The sequence below is a fragment of the Phaseolus vulgaris genome, chromosome 9 (genome assembly GCF_000499845.2).
Source record: "Phaseolus vulgaris cultivar G19833 chromosome 9, P. vulgaris v2.0, whole genome shotgun sequence".
Classification (NCBI taxonomy): domain Eukaryota; kingdom Viridiplantae; phylum Streptophyta; class Magnoliopsida; order Fabales; family Fabaceae; genus Phaseolus; species Phaseolus vulgaris.
Window position 1 is genome coordinate 22714224 of NC_023751.2, and position 14602 is coordinate 22728825.

General features: G+C 31.6%; 2 protein-coding genes across 2 annotated transcripts; one reads left to right on the top strand and one right to left on the bottom strand.

The window, feature by feature from the left end:
* Window positions 1-381: 381 nt before the first annotated feature.
* LOC137821276 (beta-galactosidase 10) lies at window positions 382-10041 on the top strand. Its single transcript, XM_068625791.1, has 19 exons — window positions 382-649; window positions 724-819; window positions 1112-1224; window positions 1378-1444; window positions 1571-1663; window positions 1840-1983; window positions 2226-2314; window positions 3278-3383; window positions 3509-3596; window positions 3736-3854; window positions 4289-4453; window positions 4959-5155; window positions 6310-6419; window positions 7329-7438; window positions 7613-7720; window positions 7831-7941; window positions 8047-8261; window positions 8834-9170; window positions 9737-10041. The coding sequence occupies exons 1-19, from the start codon at window positions 497-499 to the stop codon at window positions 9845-9847; spliced, it is 2532 nt and encodes an 843-aa protein (XP_068481892.1). The 5' UTR covers window positions 382-496; the 3' UTR covers window positions 9848-10041.
* A 2052-nt stretch (window positions 10042-12093) lies between these two features.
* On the bottom strand, window positions 12094-13568 carry LOC137822611 (uncharacterized). Its single transcript, XM_068627521.1, has 6 exons — window positions 13368-13568; window positions 13244-13270; window positions 13083-13145; window positions 12517-12595; window positions 12391-12436; window positions 12094-12279 (listed from the first exon to the last, which is right to left on the bottom strand). Exons 1-6 carry the CDS (start codon window positions 13407-13409, stop codon window positions 12270-12272), a joined length of 267 nt encoding a protein of 88 aa, XP_068483622.1. The 5' UTR covers window positions 13410-13568; the 3' UTR covers window positions 12094-12269.
* Between the last annotated feature and the right edge of the window lie 1034 nt (window positions 13569-14602).

Genomic DNA, 14602 nt, shown 5'->3' on the forward strand with positions numbered 1-14602 from the left:
TTTTTTTATTAAAAATCCTATATCAACTAAATATAAAAACATTTTCATAATACATAAATATATATATATATATATATAAATCTCATTCAATTTTATAAATTAATTAAATTATATAATATTAAAATTATTTAAAATTTACTATAATACAAATTTGTTAAATTTACGAATTATTTGTTATTAAGCTATTATCAAATTATCTATAAATATAATTTTATGAACTAGGTGGAAGATGAGTTGAAAGTCCTACATTATTGAGATAAAACTTTAAAAGTAACCTTTTGTGGAAAAATCATATTTAAGAATTATCGTAAAAAAAAACACTTTTACTGTTTTTTTGAGTTTTTCAAGTTTTTCTTCCATTAAACAAGAAAAAAGAGATTTAGCATTACTGTACTTTAGTTGTTTAGTAGCTGGCACTACGTGTGTCTGTATCTGAATCGGTTATCGTGTTCCTTATTAAAACCCCCACACACACTAAGATCACAGTGTGAGCAAAATGAAATTTTGTTTACTTGGGGCGGTGTTGCTGCTCACAGTCACAGTGGCCTCGTGTGGCAATGTCAGCTACGATGGTCGTTCCCTCATCATCGATGGCCAACGCAAGCTTCTTATCTCTGCTTCCATTCATTACCCTCGAAGCGTTCCTGCGGTGACACTCACTCCTTCTTTATTTCTTCCATGTGGGACTTTACAGTTCTCTGACAAGTCATGTGTTTGTGGCAGATGTGGCCTGGTCTTGTTCAAACAGCCAAGGAAGGCGGGGTAGATGTGATTGAAACCTATGTTTTCTGGAATGGCCATGAGCTTTCTCCAGGCAATGTGAGTAATATGAAGTCATTTATAATGCAGGGCATGGTTTATCTTTGGTTAAACTTGTTAGTAAGCATTTGTATGAGGAAATTAAGATGTTAAAGTAGATTGAGCTTCTTTTATAAGTTAAAATCAACTTATGTTCATAACTTTTACAGAAGTTTCTTCATTTAACTTCTTCAAAAGTTGAAGTGCATAAGTTAATTAGTTGTAAGACAATAGGTACTCTTAGAGCTTATGGTGTGATGTAAAAATTTTGAAGACTTCCCCGCTCTCACTTGAAATTGTGAACTTGCTGTAGTATTACTTTGGAGGAAGGTTTGATCTGGTCAAGTTTGCGAAGACTGTTCAGCAGGCTGGGATGTTCTTGATTCTTCGAATAGGTCCATTTGTTGCTGCAGAATGGAATTTTGGGTGAGTAATAGTTTCTTTGCTATGATTTCTTTTTGGGTTCTAAACAATAGCTTCAAGTTACAGTGTCTTATGGTGGATATATTAAATAATATTAGCCAGTTTTACAGAGTGGATTGCAATTTCATAATTCTTAACCATAGCTGTATGTTACAGTGGTGTGCCGGTGTGGCTGCATTATGTTCCAGGCACGGTGTTCCGGACTTACAATCAGCCTTTTATGGTATGTATCTGTGCTTTGACTTATAATTATAACTCATACCAACGTATACATGCCAACTTTATGTATTTATTTCTAGTAAAATTACTTTGATTGCTCTAACTTTGTTGGCTCTTTCTTGGGGTTCAGTATCATATGCAGAAGTTTACAACCTACATAGTGAACCTTATGAAGCAAGAGAAGCTTTTTGCTTCTCAAGGGGGTCCCATAATCTTAGCTCAGGCAAGTATAACCTTAAACATTGCAATTTGTTCTCAGTACCTCTGTTTGTATTCTTAGGACGGTCATTATGCATATGAACTACTATTTTTGGTAGTGTTCCTTCAATTTGCTTGTCTGCTTTGTCCTCTAACATATCGGACCCAATGACTGAACTCAGCATCTTCACAATTTTGTAGATAGAAAATGAATATGGATACTATGAAAATTTTTATAAAGAGAATGGTAAGAAATATGCCTTGTGGGCTGCAAAGATGGCGGTGTCTCAAAATACAGGTGTCCCTTGGATAATGTGCCAACAATGGGATGCTCCAGATCCTGTGGTAAGATTATACTCTCTTAGAGATGTTATTACAATACAAACTCAAATTAAATTTAGATTTGTAGTTCTTGTTATGAGAAGATGATGAAAACTTCCAATCATAAGTAGGAAATGTCATAATATACGTTATGATGTGCTTCAAAATTCTTAATTTTTTCTGTTTATCTGCATGGTCTTTTTTTCTTCTTTTAAATATCTATGTTGTGGGTGATGATAACCAGGCTATTCACAATTCTTTTCCAGATTGATACATGCAATTCATTCTACTGTGACCAATTTAAACCCACTTCCCCCAATAGGCCCAAAATTTGGACTGAGAACTGGCCTGGATGGTATGTTCGATCACTTTAAAACTTCCCTGTAGTCCATTGTTCATATTTTGCTTCGAAGAGTCCATTTTATACATGTGAATATGTACGTCATGGAAATGCTTTGTGGTGAAAGTTTGCTAATAGTCATCTTATTTGTTGGGCATAATTCATAATTATTTTTATCCATTTTCCATTCACGATCATGTATCTAGTAAAACTGAAAAAAAATTCTCTCAAAAAAGTTTGGCAATTTTCAAAAAACAGATATTTAGGTAGATTGGAGCTGGGTTATATATGTTGGTGTTTGGCTATCTACTAAATTTTAAGAAAATAATTCTCACTTGAACTACATTTGATATAAAAACTTTTTCTCAGAAGTCAAACCTATTTTCTTTCTATCTCTCTAGCTAGACTTAATGATCATTGGATAGGTTATACTTGAAGGATGACTCGTACATGGTGCGATTCAAGCACCATAACTATTTTCTCACCAATTCTCAAATCGTACATATCATATTGTGAATTTAGCAATACTGCTACTAACCATGCATTTGATATAGAAATTCGATATTAGGATTAGCTTTGGACCAACCTAAGCCCAGTTTTGAACTGGTTTGATTCTATACAGACTTGTGTTACTGGTTCCATACTTCCACTTAATACCATTTTAAACTAGTTTTAGAAATTTTCAAACTCGAGTGTTACAATTGAAACTATAGTTCACGGATTTTAAAAACTGTGCAATTACAAGATAACATAAATGCATCTGCTAGACTCAGACCTAGGAAAATAATAAAAATATGAAAATTTTAAAAATCTAGCCTTTTCAGTTTATTTTGAACTTTAACTAGGGATGCTTTTCTTTTTCCTTCTACTTTCCCAGGATAGAGGAGTTAAAACTGTGCAATAGTTAATATTTGATTTTGATCTTGCAATAAGGAATGTATTTCTCATATTCTTCCTGGGATTTTCTTTTATTTTAAGGTTTAAGACTTTTGGGGGCAGAGATCCTCACAGGCCAGCAGAAGATGTTGCATTTTCTGTTGCTCGTTTCTTCCAGAAAGGTGGAAGTGTACACAATTACTACATGGTACATTTTTTTTTAAATTAGACTATTTCCACTTTATTAAATAATATTAAAGGACTCTATCTGAATGATATGCTATATCTTAGTTTATTTTTCTCTCGTTGATCTCTTTCATCCCTGTGGATTAGTATCATGGAGGAACAAATTTTGGGCGAACAGCTGGTGGTCCATTCATTACTACAAGTTATGACTATGATGCCCCGATAGATGAGTATGGTAAGACATCTAACTAAGGTTCTTCTAATGTTGTAATTAAGTTATGCACAGGTCTCTTGACCATATTTTCAAAAAAGTCCTCAGTTCTTACATTCAATGCTAAAGTTTACTGATTAATAAATTTATAATATTATAACAGGGTTACCTAGACTTCCAAAATGGGATCATCTTAAGGAACTTCATAGAGCTATCAAGTTATGTGAGCATGCACTGCTTAATGGGAAATCGGTTAATGTCTCCCTTGGTCCTTCTGTGGAGGTATTTTCCTTTCGTCAAACATCATTTTTGAAAATTGAGTAGTCTCTCTGGGATTGATTTATGTTTATAAGGTCTTTTTGGCTTGGGCTGAGGTACTCAAAAGATATTTAAAATAAATAAGAGATATGATTGATTATTGAATATTTGTCATTCAATCAATTATTACTATTTACATATCCAAGTTGCATCTCATTTGATTGGATTGCATCCGATTAGATTGGACTGCACTTTGATTAGATTTTAATATTGCCAACTGTTGGAGAGACAACTATTCTTGAGCCTCCACTTAATAATTTAAACCTGTAGAGTTGGTCCTTGACATTACATTGAGCTTCTATGACCAATTTGGTCCACCCTTGCATCCATCCATGTACTTAATCTATTCATCTAGTATTATAAGCTATTTTGTAGTAATCACTGTATTGCATTTGCAGGTTGATGTCTATACTGACTCATCCGGAGCATGTGCTGCCTTTATTTCTAATGCCGATGATAAAAATGATAGAACAGTGGAATTTCGGAATACATCATATCACTTGCCAGCTTGGTCAGTTAGCATTCTTCCTGATTGCAAGAATGTAGTGTTCAACACTGCGAAGGTAGGTTATTGTTGTTCCTACGCGGTTGACATCACTCCTTAATAATGTAACTTCAACACTGTCTTAGTATTTACATAGAAATCACCATTGAGGGCTTAGTTTAAATTTGTAACATTGCTCTATATTTTAGTAATGCCAAATATTATGTTGGAACTCTGGTCTGGAAGTTCCTTTAACACTAATGAAAAATTTGCTGGTTGATGATAAAAACAGGGTTTGGCTTACACCTAAAACAAAATCTTATCAATCCTACGATTGACTGTTGAAGTTTTGATGTTTACATGTATGCAATCAACTACCCATGAAACTCAAAGTGATACTTGCATGGCCTAGATCAATGTCACAATGAGAACTTTCTCTGTAATAGAACTTAGCATCATAATTAATTCCCCCCTTTTCTGTTCACTCCAATCATATTTTAACTAATGTGATAAATTATTGTTGCATTGATCTGTTTATATACCTTCTTTGTGGTCATTGCATTTAGTCACGAAATTTTCTACAGGTTAGTTCCCAGACAAATGTTGTTGCAATGATTCCCGGAAGTTTGCAGCAATCAAATAAAGGTGTAAATTCTTTGAAATGGGACATTGTGAAGGAGAAGCCAGGAATCTGGGGGACCGCAGACTTTGTCAAAAATGGTTTTGTTGATCTCATCAATACTACCAAAGATACCACTGACTACCTATGGCATACAACGAGGTTTGTCTTGAGATAAAACATATATCAAGTTCATACATCGATCAATTAAAAAGGAATAAGGATAAAAGATACACACGTACCTATGCATAATATTGCACTAGTATCATTTAAATTTCTTTAATAAGTCATCTCATCCCTATAAAAATGTAGATGTTAATAGAGTTATGCATTATTTATCTAGTATAGTTATATCTGCATCTTTGATGAAGAAAATATTAATGAACATTTTGATGTGACTAGAGTATGGGGATGTTTATCTTAAATTATATAATGTTTTTTTACCAGAACTTGGGTATTATGAGGTGTGTAAGTTTCACATAGAGTAGTCTGTGAAGCTTGGTAGAGTATTTAAGTGTTTGGTCCTCCCATTTAAAAAACTAGCTTTCATGTGTGGGTTTACCAAGTACTTGTATGCTTATCAATTGGTATCAAAGCTAGTTGTCAAGGTTTCAAAAATGACTACCAACAGGGTATTTTGACTTGTAGAGGGTTTTGACTAGCGAGGGAGTTGAGTGAAGTGTCACTCGGTCAGTAACCTTAGGCACCTTCCATCATGAGCCTAGTGGCGAGACCTGCACTTTCTCCTATCTAGACCAGGATTAGATGTCAAACTCTCATTAGCTGTTGATCACATTATTAGTAGACTTACATTCATTAAATGGATTGTATTAACCTGTTCTTTTTGCAAAACTAAAGGTAACAATTAGTCTACAAAATGTTTATAGGGAAAATATAGAACTTGGAATGAAGAACCAGTAGTGGTACTCCCAGAAGTTAAAGTCAAAAAGTTGTGACTTCTCCATTGTTCCTCGTCTTCAATCTATTAATTGCCAGAACTGCTAACAGTAAAAAGTAAATCTAGATGACTTGTTATGGTTTGATGTTATTATAGATAAAAAAAATTTTGCTCCTATCCTTCCAAGTTAACTTTGACAAACATGCTTAATATCTCTCTGCTTGGATATTCATTGTGCTATAGGCTATAGGATTCTAATAAATTTTATGAATCTGTGCTATATTTTTAATGTTGGTTCTTTTCATAATTAATCATAAACTCATTTGTATAGTGTAATATACATTAACTTGTGTAATTTATTAAAGCGTATTTTAAAGTATACATGCTCTGATCAAAGCTCATTTTCTGTCGATGGCAGTATATCTGTTGGTGAAAATGAAGAGTTCTTAAAAAAGGGAAGCAAACCGGTTCTTCTAATTGAGTCTACAGGTCATGCTCTCCATGCTTTTGTGAATCAGGAATATCAAGGTGATCTTCTGATAGATAATAAATTTATTACTTTATATTTTATTAATCAACTATCATTGTATATTCATGTGAGAATTGTGGGTCATTATGAAATTCAGCACATGCAGCTTTTCTCCTTGTCTTCTCTTGCAATTGTATTTTCCTTGCATGTTATTTCTTAAAGTTAATTACATACCGTCCAATGAATAAAATGAAATGGGAGGGGTTTCCCTTCTTATTTTCAGAAATATATAACATCTGTTATTTTAAGATTTAACATCAGTGGAATGTTTTTAATTTAAAATTAGGAGTTATAATTGGTTTTTGAAACAGATTCAAAGTCTGAATTGTTTAAACCTTGGGGGGGCTATATAATTTGGACGTTGGCTTCATCCGTGCCTTATAAATCACCAATGGGTATACATGGGTCTTATGTTTCCTTAACATGAATGTATTTTCACTTTCTTGTTACTTAATGTGTCTTGTATAATGTTATTGTGCAATTCTAAAACTGGCATTTTAGTACTGACATATGAAATGGCAATAATTGTTAAATGAAAGTTAAACCAAAATAGTATATTAATATCTTAATTTAGTAAATCCGAAATTCAAGCCTTAATTTCACATTGATATTAACTGGATAAATATCCACTATTCAAAATAATGGAAGGAAGCAAAGAAACAGACTTACTTCAATATCTGTGGCTTGCTTTCCCATGTATACTACCATTCAGCTGCCCTGTCACATTAGAAACAATTTTGTTACATACATTCATTCTGTTTGATAGTGAAACCTGTATTATGCATTTGAAAACTATTGAATTGCGACACTTCAGATGAGTATGAGTTAATTCATGAACTACGATAAACACAAGCTCCAACAAAATGATTTTTCTTGTTATTTCGTAATTTTAACCTTTTGTCCTTCAGGTACTGGTACTGGAAATGGTACACATTCACCATTCACTTTCAAGAATCCCATCTCCCTCCGAGCAGGGAAAAATGAAATTGCTTTGTTGTGCTTGACAGTTGGCTTACAGGTGAATTCATTGTTTAGAATTAGAGCATGCATTTTCCTGGTTTCTTTTAATTTTTTTTTATGTTGAATGAGGCTTGTGCCCAATATACACCAACCTGAGAAGAGATTAAGCAATTGTTATAACTCCTAAGAAATACAAATTTCTCACCATGCCACTTTTTTCATTATGATTTAGACAGCTGGACCCTTTTATGACTTCGTGGGGGCAGGACTCACAAGTGTGAAGATTGAGGGACTGAACAATGGGACAATAGACTTGTCTTCATATGCTTGGACTTACAAGGTACTTTTTCACCCTCTCTCCACCCACTATCTTTGAAATGTTGCTCAATTTTTTTATAGACCCTTCATAGCGGTATTATCCGAGGAGATTTATATTTCATACTTTCTCAGATTGGAGTGCAAGGAGAACACCTAAAGCTAAACCAGGGAGATGGGTTGAATAATGTAAACTGGACATCTACTTCAGAACCACCAAAAATGCAGCCATTGACATGGTACAAGGTAATGAATGACCTTCCTTGTTTTTTCCATCTGTTATACAAATTATCAATATAATTTAGTTTGTGTTTCTTGGTGAACTATCTTTTAAAACTCTTGGCCTTGCAGGCTATTGTGGATGCTCCACCTGGAGATGAACCAGTTGGATTGGATATGTTACATATGGGCAAAGGTCTTGCCTGGTTAAATGGAGAGGAAATAGGAAGATATTGGCCTAGGAAAAGTGAATTCAAGAGTGAAGACTGTGTGAAAGAATGTGATTACCGAGGCAAATTTAATCCCGACAAATGTGACACTGGTTGTGGAGAACCAACACAGAGATGGTAAAACTATTGTCAATAACGATTTCCATGAAATTGATGAATTGAAATGCAATCTTTTCCTTTTTCCATATGCAGAAAAAAATTACTTTTCATATGTCAACTGGTACATAAGTTGTTGAAAAAGTTTTGAGCCAGGTGCCAACCCTCATAACCAGAAGAAATAAGCAAAGTAAAAATACTAAAATCAGATTTTGTGTGCAAATCGATGCAGTTTATGCTGGAGGACTAATCCCTAACAGATTCTTTATTTACAAAATAACTGACAAGGATTGTTCATTCATATTATCAGGAAGGATACAATTGAAAGCTAGTAGGTTTTTAACTGGTGCTTAATTGTTCACAATGCGCCCCTTGATTTCTATAATGAATTAGAACCTATAGTACATTTTTACAATTTACTTTCTTTCCTAGTTCCTTTTACATCATTTGCAAATATAGCAATTTATCTAAAATAGAAACTAGAAAGCATTCATGATTCATCATAATTGTAAAGAACTAAAAATTTATTTTGGTAAGTCTGGAGAGTTATTGTTCTTGTTTTAATGAAATGGTTTGTATTTCCTATGTATCAGGTACCATGTTCCACGGTCTTGGTTCAAGCCATCAGGAAATATTCTTGTTCTTTTTGAGGAAAAAGGTGGAGAACCAGATAAGATTAGGTTTGTGAGGCGTAAAATATCTGGAGCATGCGCCCTAGTTGCTGAGGATTACCCCTCCGTTGGACTCCTTTCTCAGGGTGAAGATAAAATACAGAATAACAAAAACATTCCTTTTGCTCGTTTGACGTGCCCCAGTAACACTCATATATCTGCTGTGAAGTTTGCTAGTTTTGGAACTCCCTCTGGATCATGTGGATCTTACCTCAAGGGAGATTGCCATGATCCCAATTCTAGTATAGTTGTTGAAAAGGTATGTCTTTTTGCATTTTTTTTGCATTGCATTTGGGTTATTCTCTCTTGAGTATCTACTAATATTTTCATTTTCAAAATTAATCACACAATTAAGGGATGTTCTGATGCTATGGGATTCGGATTAACAGTGCAAGAAATCCTGTTAGCTTTGCTGTGTTTGTATTATAAACAATAAACAATTGCTAAAGGAACTAATCACAATTAATAACACTAACTCTTCGCTGGTAAGTATCTTTCATTCCTCTTCATTTGCTATGTTTTAGTGGGGAGAAGTTGATCCATGAACCTTATTCATACCAAAGCAAATCTTGAATACCACATTTAAAATATTGAAATACTTGTTACTTGAATTTATCATATTCTTAACTAAACTGTAATCTAGATGACTACCCCTTGTTTCTTGCTTTGATATTTAAAGTGAAAAATGAGCTTCACCCTCTGCTGTCTGTCTTTTTCTTTCATAGAAAGATGTTTCGTGCAATGTTTCATTGATTGTTTGTTTGTTCTTTTATTTTGAAAGATTATAGTACTGATAGATCGTCATAAACTTCGTTGTTGTTGCAGGCGTGCCTAAACAAAAACGACTGTGTCATAAAATTAACTGAAGAGAATTTCAAAACCAACTTGTGTCCTGGTTTATCAAGGAAACTTGCAGTGGAAGCGATTTGTAGTTGATTAATATTAATATTACTATTAATTCCGGAGGAACACTGAATTACACCATTTATTTTATCACCATGGCTGCATCAAAAAAGCAGATGAAAATTTTGCTGTGTATTAATATTAATATTATCGACATGGTTTCATGTAAAATTTATGGCAGGGAAATCTGCTGTAAATGCATTATCTATTAATTATTTTGGCTTTCACATGCATTGAGAATCAATGCAATGCATTTTGGGAGAGCATAATCTCCAGTGGAAAAAAAACTGCAATCCTACGATCAAACCGTTAAATTTTTTAAAATTTATATTTTATAGTTAAAATTATTATATAAAGGAAAATTATTGAAAGGTTAGGACCCTATGCAGTGGTAATGTCACTAGTAGAATCCAGAATGGATTTCTTCCTGCATTTTTCTTCTGCACTATTACATTTTTTGAAATACTCAAATTACAGTTTTTGGTGGTTCCAGAATAGAATAGGGGTGTTTTGTAAGCAAAAAGTGTTTTTCAAATAAAAAATTCACACAAAAAAAAATCATTATGAAATAATCTTCCAGGAACATATTTTTTGACTTTCAAAATTCATAAAATATCTTCTGAAAAGAGTATTTCAAAATGATTATGGACTTTCCTTTCCAAAATGTTTCCAAAATGTAAGATCCATGTATTTTTCCATTTCATTCCACATTTGTTATTTTCACAAATATTATGGATTATCAATTCCATAATAATAAAAGTGAGACTTACCTTTTTATTTGACGAACTATTCTCCTAAAAACATTCAGTTACCACCAAATTGGAAATCATACAAATCCACTAAAAATGCACCAAAATTATGAATAAAGGGAAGGAATTTCACCTGCTTGCTCTCGACAGTGTTCATGAAAATGCAGAGAAGAAAAACCATAGTTTTGAAAGTATGGTTTGCAAGCAGTATTTGATATTATGTCATATCCAAAATAAAATTGAGAAACATAAATTGAGATGTTTCAAACTACTCTGATGAACGAGATCCTTAACACTCAATTTATCGGAGTGAAGAGTTGTGGTTCCCCATTAAAAAGAAAAAATAAAGTTAAGAGAACGAGTATTATAGTGAAACATGGTACTTTAAGCTTAATGAAATTACAAAGTATTGAATAAGGAATTATTATCCAAAAAGATTAGAGTGAAAGTTACATTAGTCGAAACACAAGTTAAATGGAAGAACCTCCTTCATAAACATGTTCTTTGTATTAAAAAAAACTAGTGATTCTTTTATAACAAGTTGAACATGTTGGTTTTTGTTATAAAGAAGTAACCAAAAAAATAGGTATATAAGAGTTTTATATAACATTTTAAGTGTGAAAAAATTTATATAAAACAATAATAAGTTCACGTCTCTGTTCTAATTGCATCAAGTATTCAAATTCTTCAAGTTTATTATTTCTCATTCAGTTATATATTTGCACTCATTTCCTTAGACTTACATCCTCCACTTTCTTTTTTCTTGCAATTTTCAGTTCTTGTTTCTTTTAATTCCAAATTTAAGATTTCAAATTGAAGTTTAATTTATGTTTAAAGAATTTAAATTTAGATTTTCAAATGGTCATTTAATTTCATAAAGGTTTTCTTATTATTCAGTTTATACAACTTTATATGTTTAATTTTCAAAACTATATCCTTCTAGAAATAAACATGAAAAGGGTTTCTTTCAAAATTGATTGTTAAACTAAGTTTTTACTTTTCCACATAGAATTACTTAATCAAATATGGCAACTTCATTCATTTGAATTGAAAATCTAGAGATTGCTAGTTTAAATAAAAATAAAAATTGAAAGAACGAAAAAATTTTTCCATTAAAAAGAACTAAATTACTTGAAGCTAGTGTTATAGTATTTGAAAGCAGTCCAAATCAATATATCTAAATATGAATGCTTCCAAAATGTACTATTTCACAACCTGCATAATAGGCATTTGCCTTTTCTGAAACCTTAGCAAATATAAGAAAATGACATCCTAAACAAATCAATTTGAGAGGAATACATGGGAAATTTGGTACCATGAAGAACCATGAACTCTCATACCATTATTGAGTCTTTCAAAGAGGATACACAGAAGAGGTTTTCAGTGTCTCATTTCTACTATGGTGAGACTCAAAGTTGCAGTATTCCTAACATATATCAGTGCTATACATCATTAACCATAAGATCATCAACTTCCAGGTAAGAATTGGGATATTAAAGGCAAAATTAATATGACATACAAACCAACATGTTAAGCTGCCAAACTAAAAATTTATCTAGTGTACTAAATATTCATAGATTCATACATGATAATATTGCTCTCATTACATATTCAAAATGTTAAGGAGAGAAACATAATTAAACTGAAGGGAAATATAATTTTGCTTTTTTGATGGATAGGAGCATAACTGTCCTGCGTGTTGTTCATCATTTCCCCCTGAAATTTAGAGAAGAAAATTTTTGTTGTCTCCTTAATTTAAGTGCTCATCACTAAGGTTATGTGTTCATCATTAAGTACAATTTAAAAGTAAGATTTAATTTCACTTACGTGCTCATCATCAAGGTTATGTTGTCTCCTTTAAGAAGGATCCTCCCTGATCAAAAAATAAAATTCTTCAGAAAATGCACAAGTGGAAAAGATGAATAGAACAAAATTTGACAAAATGTAGCATACCTAAGGTCTTTCTGCTTTTCTTTTTGATGTTCACTTCTTCAGCATCATCAAGAACCAAATTCATGTATTCATCAAAACCCTGTTTGAAAATGAACAAAATCACATTATCCTTGATTATCATCTCAGATGATCAATATCTTAACAAGGGTATGCTGTCTACAACAACTACAACCATTCATCCCCATCTACACATTTTTTAGAAGCCAACGAATTTTAGAACACGCTGTTCTAGATATGAGCTCATAACCCCAGATTGCAATGGATTAAAATACACACATTTTACAGTACTGAATAAATACACTGTTGGGTAATATAGTGTATGACTAAAAAACTTTTGCATTTTTTTAGAGACCAACAGAACACCACCATTAAACTAAATTCCCCCAGAATCCAATACATTGATAGTCACAGCACACATATAAAGTCAAATACAAATCATAAGAAATATCATAACAAGATCCCGCGTAATGAAGACTTTTAATCTGATTAAAAAACAGGTTAGAGTGAACAAAACACAATTTTGATGAGCACCCATGTAAGAAACAAGCATAAAAACCAAGATTCACAATGATTCGGCCTTCAATCTTCAAATCCTTTTGCTCAAAAAGCCAAATCTGAATGCGTGCTTTCTGCGTAAATTACAAAATAGAGAAAGAAAATCAAGTGAGTAAAGGAACAGGGAAATTTTGGGCTAACCCGGAAGCAATGAGTGTGGGTGGAAACTTACGCTCTGAAGAAACCTAAAAATCAAGTTCTGGGAAAAGAAAGAAAGAAAGAAGGAATGAAACTAGGTTAGAGTTTGAGGAAAATAAAAGGGAAAGAGAAAATAGTTTGTAGAATGAGGATGGTACAATGGGCTGAGTCATAACCCTCTGAACTTTGGTGCTCGCCATGGCTGCTAAAATCTACCAACAGATTGAAAGAAGATGGTTGAAGAAGTGAGAGCAAAAGATTAACAAAAAGAAGAGAGAAAGACAAAAAAAAGAGAGGGAAAGAAAGAGATAGAAGCTTTGAAAAGGTGGTCTTGGTTTGGGTTGTCCCAGTGGAAGATCAAGTAAGACAAAAATAAAAATATTAAATAGAAAAACTAAAACTAAATAAAAAAAAATACAATATTATTATGAGAGGGTCGAATTATACTTAGCGGTCTTGTGGTTAAATTTTTTTCGATTAGATTATTTCTTTTAAAATCTGCATTTAAACTAAAAATGTGATTAGACATAAATTATTCTATGTCTTATTTATATGCAATAAAATCGAGTTAGATCCTTTTATTATTAAATTTTATAAAATTGGATACGAATATTCATGATAATACGAAGTTATAATTTAACGTTAACAAAAAAAAATTATATAAATTATTTATGGGGTAATATTGGATAAAAGTTATAATGATATAATTTAGTTTTTCATTTTTGTAATGTTATATGACTGGAATTTTTTAGTTCCTATGAAAAAAAAAATATGAATTTTTTTACTCGATATCGTTGATTACAATTAGTTTAACATTAAAAATAAAGTATAATAGTTAAATAAAAATATTTTAAATTAATATAATTAAATTATTTCTATATATACGTATAATATATTTATGCATTTTTTTATAAATAAGATAATTTGTATGATTTTTAAATTAAAATTTTAATTTTTATAAATAAGATAATAATAATAATGTATCAAAAAATTATATATTTATGTTTTAATAATAATAATAATAATAATAACACTAATAACAATAATGTATGTTTTGAAAACACTTTCGATATAAAATATTTCATATTAATGCAATAATATTTAATTAAATGAAAATTTGTTGAGTGCTAGCATTTAAATTTTCCAAATTGAAATATATTTTTATTGAGTGTGGTCGGGTTTGTTCTTAGAAAGAGTATACACTTATTTTATAATGAGCTAGAAATTTTTTTAAGAGTAAAAATATATAAATGCGAAGGAGTATAAATATTTTATTATTTAAAAATAAAGTTTATAAATAGAAAAAATAATTATTTAAATTTAATTTTAGAAAAATTATTATATCTTTAGAAAAAAAATTCTCTAAAAATTGATGATTTTGTTTATTTTAAAT